This window comes from Mustela nivalis, assembly GCF_964662115.1.
Source record: "Mustela nivalis genome assembly, chromosome: 4".
NCBI lineage: Eukaryota > Metazoa > Chordata > Mammalia > Carnivora > Mustelidae > Mustela > Mustela nivalis.
This window is the reverse complement of record NC_139023.1, coordinates 71298858-71326163: the sequence shown is the minus strand read 5'-3', so window position 1 is coordinate 71326163 and position 27306 is coordinate 71298858. Positions and strand designations below refer to the sequence as shown.

Here is a 27306-nt window from a genome sequence, read left to right as displayed (position 1 = left end):
GCTCCCACCGCCGTGTCTGCACTCAGATCCTGCCAGCTCGTTCCCTGAGCAGCCAGAGGGCCCCCTGCCTGCCTCCTCCGGGGAGAGCACCTACCAAGCGTCTGTGCCTGCATCAGCAATATCAACTGATCTGTTATGTACACGTTGTGAACAGGTGGGGGCTACAGCTAGATTTCAGACTAGGAAGCACAAACGAGCTGGCATTTTACTGGGGACTACAAGTTATTCCCAATAATAACATCTGCATGTTGCAATTTACCAAGTACTTCCCTACATGGCCCTGCTCATATTTGGAATCAATGCCCCCAAACTCTCTTGCTTAACTGAAATGAGATTGAGATAGCCCCATTTTATCGTCTATTATAAGGTAATTTGTCTTTGCAATAAGATATCTAGTTGTAGAACTCAGTATACGATATAATTTTACAGATCATTATGTAGGAAGATGTGGAGGACTGCTAGCCGGTGTCTTTCGAAAACCTTACTGCTTGCTCTGTCATACTCACACAACAAGGGACACAGCCATGTCTCTGAAACTGCCCTAATATTTATACACCTAACATTGTACTAACACATGAACTCAGAGTCCTTCTAAGCCTGAACTTCAGCTTAAACTTGAACTTACTGCTTTCCTTTACAATGTCTCTCGGCTTTGAATATCTAGTAATAACCTTGTCATTTACCCTCTCCCGCTACGCTCAGAGGGTTTGTGCTTTAAATGCAGCTGCACGTATCCATGTGGTCATTTCAATAATGGTTTTGAACATCAACAGCTCTTATTATACTGTGATCTTGAAACTGCTGGTTCTTCCTGGGTCACAGACTCGTATATTCCAATGTTTATGTTTACAGTCAATGTTGAGGTTTTTATTATTATGGGCAGATTTCACAAAACCCAGAAGTCACCTCATTGGTATCTCCCCAATTATTCTGGGGAGCTAATTTTATGGAGGTGGGTGAAAATGAAAGCAGTAGTTAATCTCCTGGCTTTTTCCTGGGTTAATGACCTGGGTCATGAATGAAACAGGTATGAAAGCATTAAACATGGTGTGCAATGCAGGGACATTAAACACTTAAATGAGGCTTCTAGATGGCTCATAGACATAAAGGAAAACACACACTATACCACCACAGTGAATGGTTTAGTCTCCTAAAACGGTTTCTTCCAACATGATTAAAAAAAAAAAAATCACCCCTTAGAAGAGAGGTTAAGTAAGCATTATCATGAACAACAAAAAAGCTCTCTATTTGTGTTATTGATTATAAACATAAAATAACAATGAACAAATACACTGTTTTATTGCTACACTTGACTCTGTATAGAATGAATTATCTAGAATATTACAATAAAATGTGACTACTTAAATCACAATTGATATGGTTCCTTTCCTCTCAGCACAAATTTTTTTCTACAAAAGGCCAGGAAATTAATGATTAGAAAGCAACCAGGCCATAATTGCTTTCTTCTCATTCAAATATTAACTATATACGGCATGTTCAATGATACTCAAGTCATATGAAATAATTTGGACAATTATTTTCTAAATATGTACTGGTGACATTTCTCTCATTAAAATAAATTAAATATACTTTTTTTCTTTTCATTAAAAAACACACTCCATGGATAGCTGAAAGTTTGCTTCTGTGAAATGCTGGGATTAACATTTCTATGGATTTAGCATTCTACTTATGATTTAGGTATATCCAAATAATCATTTTAGCCTTATATTGAAGTCGTCACTAATTAGTTGAAAGTGTTTTCCCCACAGAAAAAAGTTCATATATTTTAGACTTTAAAATGTTAATGTTTGATGAAAATTTTTATGAACTTTAGATGAAGAGATCTATTATAATAAACATGAACACTAAGGAGAAAAAAACCAGTGTAAAAATTTCATTTCCACCTTCCCTCATTCATGACAGTCCTGTCCTATTTCTGAGTAAAACACCGCAGGTGCATCCCCAGCGGTGGAAAATTAGAGAAAATTTAAAGTGTCATGTGGACACTTCACATGGAACATGCTAAAAGCACCTGAGGGGCAGTACTGATCCCAATGGAGATGAAAGCAAAAACATTCAGTCCTATCCCATGAAGGATGCTTATGTCAGTGTCTTTCAACAGGCCTGTGAAAAGTCATCCCAACACCTTCTTAGCCCCTAGCTAAGATAGGGACAAAAAACGAGCCATTTCTTGGGTAACACAGTGTGTTTGGGAAGATGCGGATGCATGATATTTCCCCTCTCCCTCTATCAGTGCACAGCAGGCCCCTCTTGTTGGCTTGTTTTGTTTTCCTCTCATCTTTCCAAAAGGAGGACGATGTTATCAATGAACAGGATCAATTAAAAAGAGCTAGAAATGAAGTCCTGTGATCATTCGAGAATTCCACCCTGAATATTTTATAGCCTGGAGTGGTTTTCCTAGCAGTAGAACCTGGTATCTGAAACAACCCCAACAGTTAACAGCAACAAAGAGACGTTCGGAAGAAAGTAACATAGGGAAGAGAAGAGATTTGGTTGTTTGGCCCTCCCACCTCTGTTCAACCTTAGAGCTTCTGTAGACGATCTGGTATAGCTCTTGTTCAAACACCACATGGATAACAGCATCATGGAACAGCTGTCTGGTCAGTATTAGTCAATACTGCTGCTCCACAGAGAAGAAAAAAGTCTGCATTGCCTATTAGGCATCTGGCAATGGAGGGCATCCTTTCCTGTTATCTCCAGTACACCTCACCACAAGCCCGCACATTCCAAGCTTATCCCTTCATCTGAGGAAGCCCACGCCTTGCACCTGAGAAACATATTAATCACTCTGAACGGTGCTAATGAATACTGAAAGCCCCTTCCCCAATTCTTTCCATCTTTTTCTCTCCAGATAAGAGCAAACTAGCAACATACTCTTTGTTTCCTACTGCTGGTGGAAGAAGGTATCCCTAAAGAGGTAGGTATTCTTGGGACCCAGGAAGAGAAGTGGAAGAAGCCTCTGGAATTACGATTATTTCTCAAAAAAGCACCAGGATCTCCAACAGCATGTCCTGCTTGCAAATTCCTACCACTTCCAAGCATTACCTAACTCAAAGAGAAACACCAGTCCTCCTTGCTCTGATTGAGGTCAATTTGTAAAAATGCTCCAAGTCAGCCAACAGCCTTCTGGGCCAGTTCCCGATAAACAGAGGCTGAACACCAGACTCAAACAACAGGAAAATTCACTGGAATGACTATTCTGCGTTGATAATACCATCCCAGCCCACATGCTGTACATCCGACCACAGCAGTGATTTTAAACATGTATAGAGGTTAGAGAAGGAAAAAATGTAACAGTCTCATACTTTTACTTTTTCACTTTGTCCTAAAGATCATTATCTACTGAACAGTTAGGAAGTTAAAAATTCCCCCTCCAGTAACCTCTGAGCTTTTTTCTTAATCTGATGAGAGCCAGGCCTGTCTTCTGGGCGGTGATGGTCCATCTCCGCAAAGGAAATTCCCTCTGGGTCAGACACACCGCGATTGACTGCTTCAGGCTTACCCACAGGAGATCTGAGAGTAGGGCTTGTGTGTGTGTGTGTGTGCGCGTGTGCACACCCCTGAGTCTCGTGTGTTTCCTTTAGAACAAGATTTTGTTTGTGGTTTTGTAAAACAGAGCTGCTTAAAAAAGTAATAATAATAAAAGGCAAACTGATTCTGTTTAGTGCAAAGAACAGGCCCCTCACGCTGATGCATTTACACTGGGTGTTAAAAGCATACTTTGGTTTTTGAGAGTAATTCTTCATGAGAGCTCAATTATTAGTTGTGAGGGTCATAATTTTAGTGCGTGGCCCACGGGGAAGGGGTGCTACTGGTGCACTTGGCATGCATTTTCTCCAAGTACAGAGCACGAGCCTGTTAGAGACAGGCTGTTAGAGACAGGCTGCCTTGTTAGAGACAGGCTGAGAAGCTGCGGGCAGTAGAATACTGGTTTGCTTGTTTTCATCCTGGCTCCTTACTTTCAGACATTCTGATACTTCCTTTTTTTTGAGTATTTTTCCTCAGCATCTCCTATATTCCTCCAAGTCTTTCCATTTTTCCCCCCCCTGCTTACCCACATATCTGGATTATTTCAAAGAATCTTCTAGGTGATCCCTTATCCTGCTCACCATTGCTGGTTCACCTTCCCAGAGCAGAACTCTGCTCCTGTCATTCCCAGCTCTAAGAAGCCCCCATGGCCTCCCTTGGCTTTCAGCACACAATCCCCATTTTCAGCCTCTGATACACAGCCTCTTCCCCTTATTGTCCACTTTTCTCCCAGTCTCTCTGTTCTGGCAGAACCAAATGTTTAGTCTCTGAATGTGCCTCCATAATGACAAGGTACCAACCTCTGTGTTCGCTCACTGAGGCCCCTTTCAACTAGAATCAACTCCATATCACCTCTTCTGGGAAATCTTTCTCCATCTCCCTCCCCAAGCTGGAAGTAATTTTTACTTCCTCTCAACCACCATAATTCATCTGTTTGGATAGGATAGATGTATTTAAAATTCTATTAGAGACCACAATGTATTCATCTTTGTTATCTACGGGTAGACAAAGAAATAAATCTAGTAATAAACACTACTTCCTACTGAACTAATGAGCCTGGAAGAGTTTTTAAAAAGCCACAGCAGGATCTCAGGTGGCCTTCTTGGGCCCTTTGAAGCCTGGGCTTGCTGCCTACCCAGTGGCAGTAAACAGCTACTCCCTCCACTGGCCACCTCCCCTTGGGATTCATCCACTCAGAGCCTAGAACTTCACCCAGGCTACCGTTCCACCCTGACAGAACCAACATTTCAACTCTACTCCTGCAAAGACCAATTTCTTCCCCAGGATAAATTGCTAAGGAAGAAGAAAAAGAGGAATAACGATGTCCGTTGGAGAGGCTGTCAGCTAAATTCTCTTCCCCCAAATACATTTTTCTGAAAGTAACTGAACTCTGTCAGAACCAAGCTCTCCAGTGATAAAAACTGATACTGACATAGTACTTAACTATTGCTTCCAAACCTAGTTACTGAGTATTGCATATATTTGACTGGCTCACTAAAAACTTTAAAAAAAAGAAAAAAAAAAGAAAAAATGTGGGGAGACACATTTGTCTGATATGGTGGAGTGAGATTCTGGAGGTCTAAGCCTATCTCCTACCTCACTGATTATCTCTGGATTAGTTCTGAACTCTTCTGTACCTCAGTTCCCTCCCCTGTAAAATTAGGATACTATTAGTGCCCACTTCATAAGACTGAGTGGATAACATGTGTGTGAAACATTTAGCACAAAGTCTGCTAAACAATTATATTTATAAACAAAACAATTATAGCAATGATCATAATAGGGAAGACAAAGGAACTGTGGAGACCAAAGGCTCTGTTTATGCAGCCTTTTACCAGTCTCCCAAGGACATGTTAGATGGTAAGCAAAGACTGTTACCGATGGCACTAGAAAGGCCAACACTGGCTGGAGAAAAGCCCACTGGTACAGTTCACTTCATGTATACACACACACCCGCTAGGCAGAGTTTGAGCCTTAAATGCTTCTAAGGACTCTAAAAGATTCTGTCCTACTCTCATTGTTTACTGTCAGGTACAACGAGTGACCATGTATCCTGGATTGCTCCCAAACATTCAAGGCTTGAACTAGTTATGCCAGCGTGAGTATTACTAGTGACCCCCTCACCCTCAAGCATATTCTTGATTTAGGACAGTAATGCATACAGTTGGTCCTACGTAACAGATTCTTCCTTGTTTAAATAAAGGACTAACCAACAGACACATTTCTAGATCTGCTTGTTCACCTTCTGCAAGGAACCCAGGGACCATGAACAACTGGACCTTATGTTTCTAAACAGTTTCAAAAAGGAATGTGGTTTTTAACCTTGGGAGCACTGCCTGTGATCAAAGGTTTGCATTAAATTTTTACAAATAAAAGTAAGCTTTGAAGAATGAGAACAAGCCCTAACAATTTGAAGAGAGCACATTTTTTGTTTATCTTTCATAACATGAAGGCACAAGAAGTCAGTAATTTAAATTAAATGAAGGGTTCCAATGGACCCTCTCAATCACCGTCTTTGGGGCCAGAAGCCCCCAACGTCGAATTTGATTATTAGATAAATAGTTCTGTGAATTCACAACATTGTGAAATTAAAACAACAACTAACACTCTTTGAAGCTGGTTAGAGAAATAAGAAGTTTTAACAGTTACATTAGGATGGATATCTCCCAGAGAATTCAGAATTATTATTATACTTAATCTCACCGTAAGACCTCGAGATCACTGCAAAAGGAATCAATTGTTTTATGAAAACATAAAAATTGATTTCTTCTCCCAGTGTAGCAATAACTATATATCCTTATGCATTTGTACATTGTTGCTACTTTCTTTTTCATTACCTTTTGTGACAACTTGTTTATACAAATTAGATAGAAACCAGATTCAACCAAAATCTTAACGTTATTTACTTGGACGCTTGGTTTAAAATATTCTGGAATAATATCGCACAACATTGCAAAACATCACGACGTGCTGTCTGGGGTGGAATCAAAAAAGTAAACATGCTAAAGAGTATTTTCCAGTACTCACTGTTACAAAATCATAACATCTCCTGATACAAACAACTAGATTGTATAACGTCCCCACCTCGCTTTTTAGAACTAGCAAAAAAAAAAAAAAAAAGAGGTGGAGAAACTCAGCAAAACAAAGTGGCGAGAAAAGTCGGGGGAGGGGCGCTAGAAGAGAAGGGGCGGAGAAACACGACACCGAGGCGGTGATATCACCCACAGCCAACGGCATGGAATTCAGAAAGTTAAGTGTCACCCCGCAATTTCGGTCAGCGCTTGCGGCGCGCCTGCACAGCGTGGCGGCGGCGGCACCCGAGCTCGGAAGCAGGAAGGGGGAGGGGCGGTTTGCCTGAGTTCGCTCGGGGGCAGCGGAGGGGAGGGCCTCCCGGTCGGCGTGCGTTCAAGCCCCGGGTCCGGAGCGTGGTGGTTGCCCTGCAATGATTTCATCTTTTCGGAAGAGCGGCCGCCCCGGCCGCGGCTGCCACGTGCCTGGGCCGGCCCCGTGCGCTGCGCCGGGGGACGAACCCGGACGCGGCCGCGGTCACCGCAGGTCGCAGCGGCGAGCGGAAGGAAAGGGCTGGCAGCCGGAGAGAGGCTCGGGTTGCCAAAGCCGGGCGGAAGGGAGCGCTCCGCGAGGCTGCGGGTCTCAGGGGGCTATCCTCCAGCGCACCCCCACCTTCCATCCCCGAAAGCGGGGAGGCCAGAGTGCGGGGCAGCTTCGTAACTCCGAGGGCGGATGCGGGCGCTGGCCGGGAAGGCTGGAGCGGCCGTACCCTGCCGGGGGCCCCGGCCCGGCGGAACCCCGTTCCCGGCCTGCGCTCCGCCGTGCAGTGCGCGCTCCCGGCGGCGTGGCCGTGGCCGCCCGGCCCGTGCCCGAGCTGGGCAGCGGGCCACCCGCTTAGGGGACAGTGGGGGCCGCGGGCCCCGGCGCCGGCGCCGCGCCGGTCGCAGCCCGCCACTCCTTACGCGTTCCGGCGCCTCCTCCCCCAGCCCCAGAGAAACGCTGTACCTTCCACCGCTTCCTCCACCATCTCGTCGTCGCTATCCATGGCGGCTGGGGACCGTGCCCAGCTCGGGGCCGCGCGGCTGCCTCCCGTCCGTCCGGGTGCTCCCGGCGGCTGAGCGAGCGCTGGGGCTGAACCCTGCGAGTTTGGAGGAGGAGGAGGAAGAGGAGGGGCAGTCGGGGCTGGTTCGCACTGCCTCCCCCTACAGCCCTTTCAATTCCTTGGTCTTAAGCTGCTGCGGCAGCAGCCGTTACCCCCCCTCCCTTCGCCCGCTGGCCCCTCGCCTCGGAGGCTCCGGGGTGCCGCCGTGACCGCCGCCGCCGCTGCAACTTTCTCCTGTAATACCCCCTCTTTGTTATCGAGCAGATGATCCGCTGACATCACCCAGCGCCGGTGCGCTCCCTCCCTCGCTGATTGACAGTTCCCTGTCCCTTCCCAGAAGTAAGGCTCCTTAAAACGAAAGGCGCTCCGGGTCGGGTCCGCGCTGACTCTGCGCCGCAGCCGGCCAGCCCCCGGGCCCAGCGGGGTTTGTCTTTTGCTTCTGCTCGGCTTGGTGCGCTCCGAGCGCGGCACGCGGTCGGGTGCACCGGGCTTCTCCCGGGTACTTGGGACCGCTGGGGCACCGCCCTCGGGGGGCTTAGAACTCCCGACCTCCAGCTGTGCGGGGGCAACTTGGAAGTCCGCCGTGCAGAGCCCTCCAGCCCCGCCTCGGGACAGCCTCCGAAGAGCAGGGGAAGCCAAGGCAGCGTTTCTGACGCTCCAGCACCGCAACTTCCTCTCGCCCTCGCCCCCACTTCACCCCGTTTGCCACCCGGAGCTGCACGAGTGCGGCACGCAGGGGAGCGCAGGTGTCCCTGCGTCGCAGCATCACATCCGTGAGCAGGTTTCCTGGACTCCAGGGGGTGACATCCAGCCCCGATTCCGCCGAACTGGGGCTCCCACCCCAGCGCACCGAGTCCCCACCCTTCTCGGGACTGTCGGGCGGCTCGGGTGGTTCAGAAATTCAGCAAATCCACATGGCAGCGGGCTCGCTATCAGGCAGGAAACACGCAGCGCGGAAGGCCCGGCAGGTTCCCCCTCGCGGTTGCGGTAATGGAAAAGGAGCCGCCGAGCGGAGCTAACGAGGAAGGACCCTCCGTCTGGCGCGCCTCCTTCTCGCGCCTTCCGCCCTGTACGTGTGATGCCCCCGTTGTCTCCTTGTTCCTCCGAGGGCCAACCACTGCATAGATTCGGGCTCTTCAAGTGGAGAAAGTCACGGGGCACCCAGTTCCCGGCCCAGCCATTTAGACTAGTTATGGTATTGCCTCTTACAGGTGGCGGTAAAGGGCGGCTGTAAATAGCTGGTTGAGCGGATGCAAATGTACATAATGTCCCGTGGAATTACAGGGTGCTGCTCTGGGCATCTGCCAGGAACAGCCACGGGAGGAGGGGACAGGAGCGAGCCGAGAAAAGTTGCTCCATTTTGTTCCCTGAACAACAAATGAGACTTTCAGGATTTCAGCGTACTTCCAGCACCGGGGCGACCACGCCTTGTTTTTGGCTTTGTGCTTAAATGCTAGATATTTTTACCGAGTATTGTGAGTTTCTCCTTAAATTCATGTTCCCTTTGTGGAAAAAAGAACAATGCAAGGGGCAGTCGTACCAGACACTGCCAGGAATTTCAATCCCTTTTCACTGCTTTAGAAACAGAGGGAAGGGTCCTGGACCAGGAGTTAGGACACTTGGGTCCTGGTGCAGCTCACCTGCAGCGGGGCCCTGGGAGCCACCCCCCCACCCCCTCCCACCCCCGCCTTGCCAGCCTGAATTCCTCCAGCAGGAGATAAGAGGTTTAGGCTACTCTGGTATAAGGCTGCTCAGACTTAGGCTAGACGACTCTGAGATCCCCAGCTTAGGGGAGAGCACTCAGAGGCCCCTTGGCTTAGGTTAGACCACTCTGAGTTTTTGAGGCTATGCTGGTCTAAGGATCCCTCCAGCTTAGTCTAGGCCACTCAGAGTTCTGCCAGCCTAGGCTTGACCACTCTGAGGGCGCCCCCACACCCCCAACCACCGCTGAGGCTTGACCACTGAGCCCCCCCCCCCCGCCCCTGGCTGAGGCTAGACTCTGAAGTCCCCTGGCTTAGACTACACCCCTATGAAGTCTTCTGGCTCAAGCTGCACCTCCTTCAAGTCCTCCAGTGCAGATACCTGGGTTTTAAAGCCACACAGAGCTGTTCCTGCAGCGGAAGATGAAATAACCACTCTAGGTTACGTGGTCATTTTCAAACACGAACCACAGAAAGAGAAGTTTATTTCTGATTTTTTTTTTTTTTAAACAAAAGCCATCAGGTACTGAGCTTGGTCATTCACTAGTTTTGAGTTTTATTTGTTCTTAATTCCGCCTTTTAAATAGATCATGTCCTCCCTTATGTATTCTGTGAATGCACAAAAACACACCAGATCCTCATCTTCCTCTCCAGTTTACCAGGGGGCAAAAAAAGATGCTGAAGGCTAAAGGAAGCAAAAATAATTGATTCCTTCACCCAAAGGGAGCTCGAGCAGGTGAAAGGTGGGTTGGAAGAAATCACCTCTGACCACACACAGGTGGAGCCATAGACATGCAGGCAGGTGTGGGGGGATGTGGGGAGAAATCATATCCCAAGTGTCTGGCCCCATCTTTAGGTTCAGAGGAGGATGTCCGACTGTCCCCGGATGCTGTGAGGTTCCCCACCCCCCCACCCTGTCAAGTGTTCACTTTCTACCCATACTTTGGAAGCACCTGGAGCCCTGCACCCGGCCCATGTCCCTGAAGCAGGCCTCCTCCAGACTGTAAGTGTGGGGGTGGGAAGCCCCCCGGGCCTTCCTGTCAGAATGAGAAGCAGGGAATGAAAATTCCCTGAGAACCTTCCGCAGATTTGCACACGAGGCAGCCAGCAGTGGCAGTGGGGACACAGCCAGAGGCCCCTTCCCCTCCCATTCATCCCTGCTGGCTCTGGGCCCAGAGTTTAGGCAAAACAGTTTTAATGGTTCCTTCACATACATTTACGTTTTGACAAATCATTCCATGCATGTTTCTGATCATCTTCTCGAGACTGCTTCTTATCTGTAGTTCCAGAACCCAGCACAGCGCCTGGTACAGAGTGAAGGTGAAGCACTGTCCGTGATGATTTTGCAGAGATGAATACTTTGTTTTCTATCAACAGGGCCGAGCCTCACAGACTGGATCGTCTTCCTGTGCCTTGGCGAAGTGCTTTGTTTTAGCTCCAGTCCGAAGAGCGATTTTGAGTTGTTCTACTTTCCCACATCTACTGGCCCCCAATCTGCTTCCATCGCATTCTTTCCCACAGTGTCCTTCATTGAGAGCTCATTTCATAAACCCTCTTTGCACTTGGCTCCCCGCCATTCTCCTCTGTCGTACTCTGTCCCCACCAATGTGGTCACGGGCTAGAAAATCAATCAAGCTCTTAATCACCATGTGCAGCGGCAGCAGCACGGCCCAGCTCCTAACTCAGCAGATCCAGGAGCACCGCAGCAAGTGAGCCCCACCTGGAGGAGGGGGCCCGCACAGGACCCGGGACAGCCAGGGCCGGGGTGGGATTGCCTCTACGCTTCCATGGAGACATGACTTTTCTAAGCTGCTCAGTCTTGCTTCCTTGGCATCCCGGAACATACCCTTCTCTTCACACTCAGCTTGGGAAACGTAAGTCCCTCTTCCTCTGCAGTGATCAGTCACAATACTGAGTTATCTTCTTCATTTTACTGCCCATGTCCTTCCCCCAGAGAAGGCTGGTGCTTGCTTATAAGACTCCTAGAACTCTTGCAATCAATATGTTTTTAGAGGCATCTTGTATTTTATGCATTTTCCTACATTTAGGGGGTGAAAATTCTATCAATTCATCACTATGCAATAAATGATTTGTGAAAAACCTTGTGGAAAGGAAGCTCATGGGAGATTCACTAGTGCTGGTCAGTGTCCCCGAGCTAGTGACTCCAGGATAACTGATCCCTCATCCAGCCATGCTGGTAGGTCTGGAGGGTACCCCCCCACACCCCCCCAACCATGGTCTTCTGAGCCTTCACAATCTTAGGAGGCAGGACTGTCTCAGGTGTCCTGGGGGAACTGTGGCTGATACCCTGGCTCTGTTTTGATGATTTGTTTATACCACCAACAGGGAGACAAGAGCAGAATGGGTGAGGGAACTCTTAAATAAGCATCACGTCTTAATTTGGCACTGCTCACCCCTTAACTAGATTGTTTCCCACCAAGCTCGCCAATTTGATTGAATTTTCACCCCATTTGTTTTGTATCCTTCAAGAGCAAACCATGCGACAGGGCAATTAAGCTCTCTGAACCTTAGTTTTTCCATCTGTAAGTGGGCTCTAGAAATTCTTCTCCTAGGGAAAGTTAAATAGAGCGTGAAGAGCCCCAGGGACGTGCACAGAAAAGGGAAAGGGGAAGAAGCCAGGGCAACTCTAACAGATTGAATATTCAAGACTCAAGTCATCTCAACTTCACAGCGCTCAGATCTGGGGTGTGAGAGAGAGAGATCTTTATCTTAGTCTAGGAAGAGAGACTTGGGCCATTCAGGAGAGTCAAGGTGCTTGGATCCTGAATTACTGAGTCACTAATCAAGTGGCTGTGTTAGTGACAACTGCAGAAGCTGGAGGGAGGGGCAGGGAAGGGAGCCGCGAGGAGAAGGTGTGGGGGAGGAGTTGTGCATGAAAGGCAAGCATTTACAGCATGTGGTGCACAGCAAAGAGCAACAAGGAACATCAAGGGCACCGAATAAAGGTCCGGGGAACAAGGAAGAGATGGCGAAAATTCATCCTGCTGGAAATAGACATGACTGCAGTCATGAAGAGGACTCCCGAATTCAGGGTGACCTGATTTGATTATGGCAACAGGAAGAGCAGGAGAGGGCAGAATAACCCGACCTGAGGAAGTGAACTGAATAATAGAGAAGACATCATAGTTGCTATGGCATTAAAATACCTCGCATCACATTAAGCTTCTTTTTTTCTCTTTTGCTTGATTCTTGTTCTTGCAACATGTTAATGTCATTGCAGTATATCCAGTAAACTAAATTTAGATCTTTTGGGGCATGGGGGAAGGGAAGAGGCAGCCCAGCTCTCCCTATTTGGGTCCACTCTGGGCAAGTATTCTTCCTCTGCAGCGTGCCTGGTTCTTGTCCTTGCGTGGTGGGATATGAAAATCCGTGTCCGGCTTGGGTCTGGTGAAGCTGCTGAGTGACAATTTGAAAAGAAAGGAAGAAAGAAAAGCGGAAAACAGTTTTCAAAGAGGCACCTGCTTTAGAAATTACTTTGGAAAAATCAATAGGATGCCAAAATTTGAAAAACACCACTACTGTCAAAACCAAATGCATTTTTCAAAGTATTATTTGCTTTTATTGCTTTATAAATTATTTTACCTGGTTATAATTCAGACTTTTAGGTCCTGCCATCATTCATATGCAAATGAGACCATGGGTGGGGGGGTATGCTGTACATTCTATTGACATTACTGTATACTGAGTGAATAGAAGGCTATTTCCAGCTGACTTATTTGCCACAAATGAGCCCATATTCACTGAGGCCCTGATCTTGCCCTTCAAATGGATTCACATTAACCAGACCTCAGAGACTGATGTACATACCCAAATTATGACCAGCAGACTGGAATACCCACGTTGTCATGGCAAGCACAGTCTTCCTTTGTGGATAAATATACTCGAGAAGGCAAATTCCATCCAAATGTTTGCTTCGTTAGCCTAAAGTTAGAATAAATGAGATTAGTTGTGTGGTCCCCAAGATAAATACTTCTGATACAATTCCTGAAATTATGAGACTGCCCACCCACCCCACTCACCCCTGCATAGGTGGCCCTGCCAGGCTTTCCTGAGACTTCGGGCTTCTTTTCCACCTGCTCTAGTCTCTTCAAACTGGTTTCTCCACATAGCCTCCTGTACCGGCAACTAGGCAGATTTACGCTTTTAAAGTCATAATCACATTCTATTTCTACCTTCCTGATATCACAGTCAAGTTACTTTGATGGGGATTTGGGGTATCGCCAAATTCCTCAGTCACAAATTTAGTTACTGTCTCGGTTTAGTCCTTCTGAAGTCTAGTCAAACCCCTTCTGTGTGCCGATTTTGCCAGTCTCACTTTCTGAAGGCAATGTGGTCTTAGAGAAGGACCACATTTTTGCTCTGTGGGCCACCAACAGCAGCCCAACCTGCCTTAGGTTGCTGAGCACTCTGGGTAAAGAAATCAGGCTTATTAAGATACAGATATTCTGGTCTGTTATAGAGTCAGCCATGATTTCTTGAGCATCCAGCCAAAAGATATTTCTCCTCCTCTGTTGGGGAGGTTGCGAGGTTGATCTTTTGCTGTGATGACTTAGGCTGTGAAATGTCACCTTGAGGGTGCAGGTGCCATCCTCTAGAACAGAGATGCAGAACAAAGTGGGCTCCTCATTGTCCTCATTGTCCAAATGGGACTCCAACTTTGAACTCATTATCCAGAAATGAAAATATCCCATGGCTTCTTTAACTCAAGTCATGGACCAGGACAAGATGATGACATGTTTGGGATCCCTGGCATTGAAATGACACCTTTGACCCATAAGCAGCCCATACTCAGACCTTCATGCTAAACCATCCCTTTTCTGAATGTAATTTGCTGGATGCCAGTCTTTTTGAATGAAGAGTGTCCTTTCAGGTCATTTAAGGTCCCACTGCTCCTCCTTGCTGGGTCTGCTGCTCAATTCCCACGAAAAGAGGCTGTAGGCCAACCTTTTGGAATATCTTTAAAGAGCCCAGATCCAAAGCCCCTGTGCTCAAGATAGAGGAAGACGGACAAGGGTCATGTGGCAGGCCTCACTCTGTCTCCACAGAGAACAATCCTAGATGATCGGCCTGGGTGTGGGGGTTCATCTTCTATAAACCCTGAGCATCTCTGCCCAACCTGGTGTCTCGTCTGTGCCTCAAGCCTGGGCTGAGCATGGGCTCCCCATCAGAGCAGCAGCCTTGTTATTGTTCTGCTGGGAAGGTGGGGCCCCTCCTCCACAGAGCCTGGGCTGGCTCGCTCTCTCTCTCTCTCTCTCTCTCTCTCTCTGGACGTGTTTCCCCTGGGAGTCCCCCATTCAGTGTGGCCAAAGGTAGTGAATTGAAGCAGGCTATGTTCATTCATTCTCAGTTGTATATATGATAAGAGAGAGGGGCAAGTCAGTTTCTTTTCCCTTCTGCCAATCCTGTACAACATCTGGGTATTTTGCAATTAACTTTCCTATTTCAAAATGGTTCCCTCTGAAAATGCTTATTGAAAGTTTTTTGATTATACAGTGGACTTATTTATAGGATCATTTTCATCCAAGGGCCATTTCTCTTATTACCATTCTCTCCTAGTTTTTGGAGAGCTTTATCTTGAATAAAAAGTAATTTGGTATCTATGACCTCATTTTTATCTGACAGTAATCTCCAAGACCATGAGAGTTCAAAGACTTACCCAGGCTCCCACAACACAAACATGGCCAAGTGGGGCTCAAACCAAGGTCCATGGGGCCTTCAACCACACCACACATGCCAGTGCAGAGAATGAGATTGTTGGAAGGGTGGGCATGGGAGGGCAGGAGAGAAGCGAGAAGGGAACAACATGTAGAGACAATCTACTGTATCCCAGGAGCTTGAACCTGATGATTTCCTTTAATCCTGAAAATGATCTCGCCAAGAATTATCTCCAAATAAAGAGGAAGAAACCTGAGGGTCAGAGTCTAAATAACGTGACTGAGGTCACATAACTAGTGGTAGCGGGCTGGGAACCGTGACTGTCCTCACCATGAGGATGTACAGAAAGAAAAGGGAGGTAATGGGACAGTGGTGAAGAAACAGTTCTAGAGGAAGGTAGAGTAGAGGAAGAGTTCTAGGAGAAGCTTCCCATATGATTTCCTGGTGTCATCAAGCTGGACGAATGGGGGGCATCCACATGTCTAACCTTGGCTGACAGAGGCATTTATCTCTGGAAGTATAGTCTTACGGAGGGGTCTCTTATTTGAGATGACTCTCTCTCTTTCTTTTTTTCTTCCCTTTTTTTTTTGAAGATTTTATTTATTTGAGAGAGAGAGCACATGAGTGGGAGAGTGGGAGAAGGGACAGAAAGAGGAGAAGCTGACTCCCCGCTGAGCAGAGAGCCCGATGCTCTCCTGGGATGGGTCTCCATCCCAGGACCCTGGGGATCATGACCTGAGCTGAAGGCAGACGCTTAACTGACTGAGCCACCCAGGCGCCCAGACCCTCAGTTTTTTAAGATGACCTACTCCTTAAGCCCAGTTTGTTCAGTTTTTCTGGCTACAGAGGCCGAAGTGGAGGGCAGAAACTGGGTCTGCTGCGCTGCTGCATCAGGCCGCGGGTGCTGGGCTCGGGGCTGGATGTGTGGGGGTGCTGGAGAGGAATGCAAGGGATTGCCTGGAGGAGGCCTCTGCCACTGACCAACCCAAACAAGCCCAGTGGAGCGGGTGACTGGGGATGGCCATCTTGGGAGCAATTTGTGTCTGACGCATGATTTTTGAACTGTTAGCACAAGAAAGGACAGAAACATGCTTTTTTGGAGAACTCCATTATGTTAAAAAAAATTCAAACTTATGCTATAATTTTAAGCTTTCATTTACCATATATTACAATTCGACATTTTTTTCATACCTTCATTCAAGACGGATTTGTGGACGGTACTTCTGAAATTAATAATAAAAAGTAAAAGCCCTGTAATCTAAGAATTATGTCACATATAAGTAAGCAGTCCTATGGCTTTTGAAAGTAGTAGGTAATGTATTTCCACAGCACAGAGTCTATAAATACATGAACCAAAATGTTAACAGTGGCTAAGTCAGAGTCATGTGATCTCAAGTGATTTATTTTTTCTTTTTGTCATTTAAGAAAAAATTTTTCATAATAACTATTATTAACTTACATAATTAGAAAAGGAGTTGTTTTTTTTTTTAATCCTACTAGCCCCAGGCAAGTTTCTTTACTTTTTTAGGTTTTATTTTTTCCTATGTGTAACATGGAAATTCTAATAATTTCCATTGGAGAAAGCAATTGTGAGGATTAATCAATGTATGGCAGGTAAAAACGCTTTAAAAGGGTTCCAGGCACAGGGTAAATGTCCAGCAGCTAATGGCTTCTACCATCCTGACTATCCTAGTAACTGGTTCTACTCCTGCCTTCTCATGGAGTAGGAGTGTGGTCTTTTAAGTCAGATCATGTAAGCCGTTGCCCTGGTGTTGCCCTTGCACTAGAGACCAGATCTAATCAGTTTACCCTAGCTGCAAGGCCTTATAGGATTCAATTTTTCACCACCTCTGCAAACAGTTCTCACATTACCCTCCCTCCTTCTCAGTCGCTACACCTCATTTATGCTGACCCTTTTGTTCATGGAATAAAATCAAGTTCTGGCCAACCTCAGGGCCTTTGCACTCCCTGTTCCCTTTGCCTTCACTTCTCTTCCTTATTATCTGTTTATAGCTGGGTTTGGTCTCAGTGTAAAAGTCGCTTCTCAGGGAGGCCTTCCCTGGCCATCCACCCAAAAGTAGCTCTCCAAGCACACTTCTCCTTCTCAATACTTCTCCTGGCTTAATTTCCACTGAAGCATTTGTTGCTACTTTACATGTTCTTGTTTATTCGTTGTATTCTGTTACCTAGTGTCAGTTTCCCCATAAACCTTGTTTGTTTTGTCAGAGGTTTCACTGGAACAGCTAGAGCCTGTCTAACATACCATAGATGCTCAATATATGGCTGTCCGCTGCTGTAATTAATGGAGTTGATGATCATTGTCACCCGAATGAACAATTTAACCACCACCTCTCACCACCTTCCCCTTAAAAGTCGCATTTTCCTAAAGAGGAAGAAGGCAATCAAATCACTTTATTTCTACACCTCTCTCCCAGTTAGAAAAAGGATGATAGAATCAAAATGGTCTGTTTCTCGGGCTCCCCAACATTGGCCAGATTCAAAGCTTTCTCTTCCAGATTGAGACTAAAAAAAAAAAAAGAGGCTGTCCAGATTTGAAAAGAAAATGCTGGTATGCTTTAACTCTGATACATGCGACTGGACCGGCAGTCCCCACTCTACAAAGAGGTCGTGTTCCCAACATTTCTTTGTGTTGTTGTTTGTTTCCAACACAGAATGCGTTTTTTCACTGGAAACAATGTTCCCAGACTAGCCCACAAAAGCCTATTTAACCCACAATGCTCAGTAGAAAAAAGCATGTTGAAATTCTAGGAAACAAAATGAGGAAAATGAATGCGAAGTACCATTTAAGTGTTTATCTTGAATACAAGGGCTTGAGGAAAAGCAGCTTCCCACAAAGGAGGATGAGGGAGGGCCAGGGCTGTGGAAGTTTCGGAGAGCAGAGCAGACGCCCAGCTGCCACGGCCCCACACAGCTGAGGGGCTTAGGTTGTGCACTGCACAAGAACCCTACTGTCTGGACTGCTCAGGCATAGGCTGGTCTGAGCCTTTCCGAAGGAACATTCCTGCAGATCTGGATACAACAGAGGGCACGGGAGGTGGGGGTGGGGGTGTGTGTGGAGAGTGATGCCAGTGCTTCCACCCCTCGAATTTGAGTGGCTAGACTCAGCGTATGAGGGTTCTTCCATAAAACCAAGATCAGAGTATGCAATAATCAGTGACTCAGGAGCTTTCTCGGGGAATTTCTGCTTGAGTTATCCAAGTATAAACATGATAATACAACTTAAAGAAATCATACATTCAGTTTTGGTTTCATCTTTGAAAATCACTGAAATTCCCACAAGGTAACTTCAGGCATTTTCTCCCTTGTAGCTGATCTTTCCACCACTATCTGGAGGCCAAAGCTTTTAATACCCCAAATTGAGGCCTCGCAAAGAGGGGGCAGGGACGCCTCCTTATAAGGGGGTTCTAAAATTCCTCATGTTATTTTGAGTAAGAAAGTATGCTGGTTGAGCAAGACCCATTAACCTGAAACAAAGGCAGTCAACCCTAATTTTGGAAGCTTGTAGAGAGGATCTCCAGGTAGAATTGATAAAGAAGGAATCAAAGAAATTTAACACATGGTTGGTCAGTTATTATTTCTCGAAAGAGGACCTCATCATTGCTGTGCTGTATATCTTTGTAAATGAATTCTTCAGGGTCATTTAAAAGCAATAGTGGTAAATAGTTATACTTGTAGCACTGATGAATCTAAATTTAGAGGGCAGATACAAAAGAAAGTAACATTTCCAACTACACGTCCTGGGTGGAATTTTAAGTGCTTTAGGCAGGAGAAGAATGTGCTCTGGAAAACTGTGTTAGGTGATTCCAAAAAGGGCCCTTGTGATGATGAAGCCAGGGATGTTGAAGATATTTCTGAAGGGTTTGAGACAACTGTCTCATGAAATATGAGATTGAAAATAGTAACATTTTTTACATAATGTGTAATTTAACTATATGTGCAATCAAATTAGTATCTTTTTTCAAGGGTTTTATTTATTCATTTGAGAGAGAGCGAGAGAGCGAGCATAAACGGGGGGCGGGGGTGGGGACAAAGGGGGAGGGAGAAGCAGGCTCCCCACCACACATGGGGCTCCATCCCAGGACCCTGAGATCAAGACCTGAGCCGAAGGCAGATGCTTAACTGACTGAGCCACCCAGGCGTCCCCCAAATTAATATCTTAATTTTTATAGACATTTGACTCTCATCTACAGATGTAATAGTTTATATATCCAACTGGGCAAATTCGGGGGGGGAATCTCATTGGAAAAATAAGGATCACGTCATATATATGGAACATTTCACACTCACATTGCTTCTAACAGAGGCAGGACATACTGAACTAAGAGCGAGGAGGTTCCACTACCCAGGCTCTGGCTTAAGACTTGGTGCAGCCACGTCCTCTGGGCAAGTCCCTTCTTGCTCCCAAGTGCTCAGTTTCATCGACTGTACAATGGAGCCGTCATACTTCTTACATCCCGTTTTTTACCTTTATAAAATATGCAGACTCGATTATTGATTAATTTATAACAAGAGCTAGAAGCAGTGTCTGGAAAATCTCAGATGACTTAATTTAAAACCATTTTACATGTATGTAGTATTGTGTTTTGATACCTTTCTGATCCAATCTGTAGTTTTACTTGAAGCAAAATTAGGAGACGAAGCTATAAATACTGGCCTTGGTGGGTTTCTAGGAATAGCTGAGTTTTCTCATCTAGGTGTGGTTCTTCCTGTGTTGTGTCAACAGTAACCTAACACGGAGGGCTTTGGGGTCAGATGATGCTAGATCAGCTCCAAGTCCCACCCCTTTTGAGGGGGTCTGATCTTTAGGAAATGTCTTAATCTTACTAGCCAGGCCTGCGCGTTTTCGAAAATGGGGATGACAGTGAAATGAAAGTGGGGTTGATAAACCCAGTTCACTGGGTTATGGATAGGATTAAATGAGATCACACATTCGAAACCCTGGGACCAATGATGGCCATTGCTGTCATTATTTTAAAATCCAGGCTGGTGGGGCACCTGGGTGGCTCAGTGGGTTAAACCTCTGCCTTCGGCTCAGGTCATGATCTCAGGGTCCTGGGATCGAGCCCCACATCGGGCTCTCTGCTCCACAGGGAGCCTGCTTCCTCCCTCTCTCTGCCTGCCTCTCTGCCTACTTGTGATCTCTGCCTGTCAAATAAATAAATAAATAAATCTTAAAAAAAAAAAAAAAATCCAGGCTGGTAATTGTATCTGTGTCCTAGCATTGCCACAGAGCATGACGAATTCAGTAGCTTAGAACAACAGAAATGTATTGTCTCACAGTCCTAGATGCTGGAAGTCCAAAACCAACGTGTGAGCAGGGCCTGTGTTCCCTCTGCAACACGGGGAGTCCTTCCTCACCTCCGAGTTTGGGGGGGGGGGGTTGTCCGCCATCTTTGATGTCCCTTCATCATGTCCTTCTCATGTCATCTTCTCCACGTGTGTCTGTCTCAGTGTCTAAAGTTCCTCTTTTTATAAAAACCCAGTGGCATTGGATTAGGCCCCACACGAGTGACCTCATTTAACTTGGGAGCCTGCGGTATTTGCAAGGAGAGCACCTCTGCAGAGATCCTATTTCCAAATGAGGACACGTTCTGAGGTTCGGAAATTCGGACTTCAACATATCCTTTTTTTTCGTAGGGGACACATTGCAACTCCTAAGAGTGATGGTTCTGTCTTTCAAACATTCTCCAAAATAACTGACGTCTTACATTTTGCTCTCGAAAATCTCTTCCCTGCAAGATGTTATCATCACAGAGACTTTGCTCAGCAAGAACGTTGAGATGTAAAAACAGAAACTCTTAAGTTGGTTCTGTTTGTCAATACACTTGAAAGCAAGGAATCTGCTGTTTAAAGAGGAAGGCATTCTTTGCAGCAGGACTCTGTCCAGAGCATGTGACAAATTGTCACTATCAGGCCGCCCTTAGAGTTAGCTGAGAGCTATCTTAGGTATCACCTAATTCTGTGGTTTCCCAATCTGGCTGTAGGTAAGGATGACCCTGGGGACTTCGGGAGATTTTATTTATTTGCGAGAGAGAGTGAACAAGTGAGCAAGCGAGAGAGAGAGAGCATAAGCAAGGGGAAGGGGCAGAGGGAGAGGGAGAAGCAGACTCCATGCTGAGCAGGAAGCCCAATGAGGGGCTTGATCCCAGGACCCTGGAATCATGACCTGAGCTGAAGGCAGATGCTTAATGGACTGAACCACCCAGGCGCCTGTATTGGTTCGTAGGCATCATCTGCGAGACCTTCAATCAGAGTTGCAGAGTAGAGCTGAACTTTTGAAAGGCTCGCTAGGTGATTTGGTTACATTCAAGGTGGCTCTGGGATCGGGAACTCACTGGCAGATGGGGAGCTGAGGCCCAGAGAGGCTGACTAAGTACCAAGTTTGGTCAGGTGTTCAGTAGATGACTGACACCCCAGTCAGTCTGCTTCTGCCTTTTTCTCGAATGGTGCCAGGGTTCAATATTGGCGGTATTTGCAAGGAGAGCACAACCATCCTCTCACTGCCCACAGTGGTTCCGGAGAGTCTTTCAAGGTATAAAATAGCTTTGCAATGAGCTGAAGAGGTTTGGTATGTTTCCTTCCAAGGGTTCTGCCTTTTTTGTTCTTTGCTCTGACATAACTTACCACTTCACTGAATCATGCTTCCATGTTTTAAAATATAAACTTGTTTTTTCCCTTTTTTTTTTTTTCAAAAGAACTAAAAGGATAGTTATAAAGAGCCATCAGTTCCCTTCCATCAGAAACCACCCATGAAAGGCCAAGAGATTAAAGGAAGGAGGGGCAGTGCAGAGAGAAAAGTGGCAGGAAATCAGCTTCCCACAGAGGTGAGAGTTTGGTATGCGGAAGAGGAGGAAAAGGCCACTGAGAGAGACACTCTCCAGCTCCCTACAGTAAGATACTGTCTGGTACCTTCTCAGAGGTATGCTTTACTGTGTAAGAATGGATGAGTTAAGAACGTGGGTGTTGAAGTCAAACAGACCTGGGTTCAGATTCAAGCTCTGTCACCAGCGAGCCACTGACAAAGGTCTCCAAGCCCCGGCTTTCTCCTCTGTCATGTGGGGGTACTACTACCTCACAGGGTGTGGGGAGATGTGGAGTTCCGGATCCTTGGTAGACCGCTTATAAATGGTCGCACTATTATCAGGGAAGAATTATGCTTTGAGGACTTGTGGAGGACCTTTTTCTGTCTCTTGCTTGAGGCCTTCTGTGTGGTATCATTCAGTGGGAGGACTGTGGACCTGCCTCCCACTTTAGCAGAGGGACGTGGTAGGAGTTGAATGTGGCCTCACTTTGCTAGCAGAGAAGGAGGAGCTGTTTCTGGCCATCCAACCCCCTTTCTGCTCTGCCATTGATGGGTCTGGAATAGAAACCCTTTTCTTTGCTCAAATGAGATCAACGCAGGAGAAGCAGGTTGTGTTTGGGAGGGGAGATCAGGTGGGAGGCCTGGGGCAGAAAAGGCTAGATGGCTGTGAAGAGCTCTTGGTGTCAGGCCAGAGAGGGTAAGCCCCAGACCTGGGTTTTGGGGCAGGCATGAGGCTCAGGACACCACCTCTCTGAGCAAGCAGGGCAAGTAGGAGCAGAGGGAGGAGACACGACAGAGGCCGCATGACCTTGTACATCTTAGAATTCCGTCCAGGCCCACCCTGCTGGGTGGACTCAGTTGTAAACTTCGACTTCCTCCCCTGATTGCAACTGGCCCACTTGGGCAGGCTGCTCCTCTCCAAGCCCCTAAGAAGGATGGAACCCGAGCCCTCCTTCATAAATTGATTAGACAAGTAAGCAGGAGACCAAGAATGGCTCTAAAAGTCTTGACTGTATTCCTTACACACTAAGAGGCGGCGAGGGCACGTTCTCTCTCCTCCGGAGCTTTGAGAGGGGCAGTCTGTATTGCTGGCAAGGACTCAGGCAGGCCTGTGGCAGCTAACAACATCATCCCTATTTTCAAAAGCTTTACTTTTGCTGTCCGTGATTGTGGGTGAGTTAGTTGTGGTTGTATCAACCCGGTGGTGGGGGTGACATTGTGCCACTGGGTACATGTGTGCTCCTCATTTCTCAAAGACAACGTCCAGATGTTGTTTATATCCCAAATCCCTTCTTCACTTCTGAAGTTGGCCAAGTCCTTTGATACAGTGATTAACATCCAATCACTTGACCTACCGACAATGATGTTTCTAGACAAAGTACAGATCCAGGTCATTTCTTCTCCCCGAGCTCCCCTCTACTATGTTAAAGAAGGTTGTCTGAGCCACAACTAGGGCCCCTCATCATGATAAAATTCTACATCTCAAGAAGCACCAGCCCAGGGCAGTCCATAGTGGGGATAATGCAGGCAACCCATTGTTAGCTGCAAGAGGCAGGCGAAAGGAGGGTAAAATGTGTGCCGGGTGCTTTGGCAAAGGGGAAGAACAAATCCATTCACTCTTCTTTTATCTTTCCTTCAACAAACATGTATCAAGCCCTTAGAATGTGCAAAGGAATAGCAAAGCTAGGGCACAGTTCTTTTTTTTTTTTTGGTCTATTAAAGATTTTATTTATCTATTTGACAGAGGGAGAGAGAGTGAGAGATGACAAGTAGGCAGAGAGACAGGCAGAGAGGGGGGAAGCAGGCTCCCTGCTAAGCATAACCCAATGGGGGGCTCGATGTCAGGACCCTGAGTTCATGACCTGAGCTGAAGGTAGAGGCTTAACCACTGAGCCACCCAGGCGTCCCTTTTATTTTTATTTTTAAGGATTTAAAAAAAAATTATTTTTATTAACATATAATGTATTATTTGCCCCAGGAGTACAGGTCTATGAATCATCAGGCTTACACACTTCACAGCACTCACGATAGCACATACCTTTCCCAGTGTCCATCACCCAGCCACCCTAACCCTACCTCCCCACCCCCCAGCAAACCTCAGTTGGTTTCGTGAGATTAAGAGTCTCTTACGGTTTGTCTCCCTCCTGATCCCATCTTGTTTCATTTTTCCCTCCCTTCCCCCCATGACCTCCTGTCCTCTCTCTCAAACTCCTCATATCAGAAAGATCATATGATAATTTTCTCTCTCTGATTGACTTCTTTTGCTCATCACAATAGAGGGCACAGTTCTTAAGGAGCTCCCAATGGAAGGAAAGGTGAGCAGACTACAGACCTCTTGGAAGGGCCTATGCAGGAAGTAGGGGGTGCTGTGTGTGAGAGAGATGGTCCAGGAGGGGACAGGGAATGCAACCTAGGCCCTTTGATTTTAAAAATCCCACCTCCTTTCTCCTTTGGCACCTTTCATTTGTTGGGTGTGCACCACTCTATTAGGTTTGAAACGTTTGATCACGGTGGCCATGGGCTAAGGGAGAATCATGAGAAGCACCTCCCACCTCTCCCCATCACACTGGAAGTCAGAGGGACAAGCCAAGGCCTGAAGTGGCCCCATCAGGCATGACATTGGGGTGGGTTCTGGGTTGGCAGCTCAGGTTATCCCTGTGGATGCCCCGGGCAGGGGGAAGAGCCATTAGGGTACTGTCCCTTCCCCAGTATCTCCCTGAGTTGGAGAGAGTTGGGTAGAGACAGGGCTGTGGGACCTTAGGGCCCAGCTCTGCCTGTGGCTCTCCTAAAACTTCTTTTCTAGATCATATAATGAAGCCACTTACCATTTGGTGATGAAAGAAGGAGGGGTTATTATCTTTCCTACTTCATGCACAGGAATACTAAATTAAAAGCTTACGTAATGTTTCCAAGGTCAGACGGCAACTAAGGAACAGGGAGAGGGAAAGGATTGCAGTTTCTGGTCCTTCCTGTTTCATTGCCTCAGGGTTAGAGCTCACTGTTCCTTTGAATCCCACGTTTAGTTAGGATTAGGGGCTGTAGCGGTGAATTGTTTCCACGTTAACCTTCCTCATTAAAAAAAATGAAAAATCAGGGCAACTCTTGGTTTCCCATTTTTCTACAGCAAAACCCGCTTTATGACTTGAGGGAGTGAGTGATGGTCGCAGTCCCCACTCAGCACGGAGGCAATACCCTTGTTCTTTCGGCTGTTGGTATTCTGTACCAGCTGTGTCTTACGGAGCCTGGAGAGTTCCAGCAAGGATGGGCCGGAACTCCAGCTGCTGGTGAGCAAGTGTTCACTATTTATAGCAAGAGGGGGCCTGCAAAGCAATGGAATTTTTTCCTTCTGAGTCGTTTTGATGCAACCAACAGGAAGTGGGCTGTGATAGATGCTAAATTCTCTGACATGAATGAAGTCACTTGCAGTACTTTTCAAACTTGGTTGCGCATCAGAAATCACTGGAGGGGTTGTTAGAACATGGTAGCTGGGCCCAGCCCCTGGAGTTTCTGCTTTAACAGGTGCATTGTTGACAAGTTTCAGGTGATGCTGATACAGCCGGCGAGGGGCCCTTGCTCTGTTATAAGAGTGTGAGGGGACTGGAAGGGACATCCCTCATGGCCATGGGTTGAATTAAAGCAATGAACTGTCAGGCACCGAAAATCTCTCGTTGGTGATCTTACCGTCCTTGTCAGATCAATTTCTAGAGCATAAATATTAGTTCCCAAGTAAAGAAAACTGCATTAAATGTAGAAGATAGTGCGTGTAAGAAATACGGATGCATAGTATTTAATAAAAGTTATTTTTTCATCTCTTTTTTCTAGTGAAAAGATGCAATGTACTTGGTGATATTATCACCTTGTAATGTTTGGAGTCAAGGCTGGCAGATTGGGCCTCCATTTTCAAGTTCAGTCAGAGCCAGACCTGGACCCTGTTGGTTGATAGGGCATCCATCTTTGCTCAAGGGTCAGGAAAAGCAAGAAGGCAGGCACAGGAAGAAGGTGGCTTGTCCACCCAGCAGATCAAGACCTGGGCTTTGGCCTTTGAATTCTTCCATGAGATTGGCCTGTTAAGGTTTTCTGCTTCTTTTGAAATGGTTTTTATATTTTATGTTTTCCTCAAAAATTATCCATTTCACTCAGATCTTCAAAATATTAGCATATATTTGTACAAATGATTCTCTTGAAAGAATGATAGTTTTCTCTATACAAATATTGAATCATTATGTTGTACACCTGAAACTAATATAATGTCAATTACATCTCAAATGAATAAATGCAAATTAAAAAAATATTTTTTTATATTTTTATAAACATATAATGAATTATTAGCCCCAGGGGTACAGGTCTGTGAATGCCAGGTTTACATACTTCACAGCACTCACCATAGCACATACTCTCCCTAATGTCCATAACCCCACCACCCTCTCCCTCCCCCCTCCCCCCAACAACCCTCAGTTTGTTTTGTGACATTAAGAGTCTCTTATGGTTTGTCTCCCTCCCAATCCCATCTTGTTTCATTTATTCTCTTCCTACCCCCCAAAACCCCCACGTTGCATCTCCACTTCCTCATATCAGGGAGATCATATGATAGTTGTCTTTCTCTGATTGACTTATTTCGCTAAGCATAATACCCAACAATGTGTTCCATCCACATCGTTGCAAATGGCAAGATTTCATTTCTTTTGATGGATGCATAGTATTCCATTGTGTATATATACCACATCTTCTTTATCCATTCATCTATTGATGGACATCTAGGTTCTTTCCGTAGTTTGGCTATTGTGGACATTGCTGCTATAAACCTTCGGGTGCACGTGCCCCTTCGGATCACTATGTTTGTATCTTTAGGGCAAAATACCCAGTAGCGCAATTACTGGGTCATAGGGTAGCTCTATTTTCAACTTTTTGAGGAACCTCCATGCTGTTTTTCAGAGTGGTTGCACCAGCTTGCATTCCCACCAACAGTGCAGGAGGGTTCCCCTTTCTCCGCATCCATGCCAGTAAATGCAAGTTTAAAAAAAAAGAATTTTATTTTTTTAAATTTCTTTTTTTAAGCTTATTGCTTTTTTTTTTTTTTAAGATTTTATTTATTTATTTGACAGAGCGAGAGATCACAAGCAGGCAGCGCAGCAGAGCGAAAGGGAGAAGCAGACTCCCACTGAGCCTGATGCAGGGCTTGATCCCAGGACCCCGGGATCATGACCTGAGCCAAAGGTAGTCGCCCAACGGAGCCACCCAAGTGCCCCAAGAATTTTAGTTTTTTACATACATGTGCTAATTCACTTTTGAATTCCCAAGTTTATTTGTATTTTTTTAAAGATTTTATTTATTTATTTGAAAGAAAGAAAGTATGAGTCAGGGGAGAGGCCGAGGAAGAGGGACAAGCAGACTCTCTGCTGAGCAGGGAGCCTGACATGGAGCTCAATCCTAGGACCCCGGGATCATGA

At 46.3% G+C, this 27306-nt stretch overlaps 1 protein-coding gene across 1 annotated transcript in view; it reads right to left on the bottom strand.

The window, feature by feature from the left end:
• SETD7 (SET domain containing 7, histone lysine methyltransferase) overlaps positions 1-8528 on the bottom strand; it is a 45833-nt gene extending 37305 nt beyond the window's left edge. The window contains exon 1 of the mRNA XM_082728147.1: positions 7564-8528. Coding sequence (XP_082584273.1) covers positions 7564-7603 — 40 coding nt within the window. The 5' untranslated portion in view covers positions 7604-8528. The remainder of the gene's footprint in view (positions 1-7563) is intronic.
• Positions 8529-27306: the final 18778 nt, after the last annotated feature.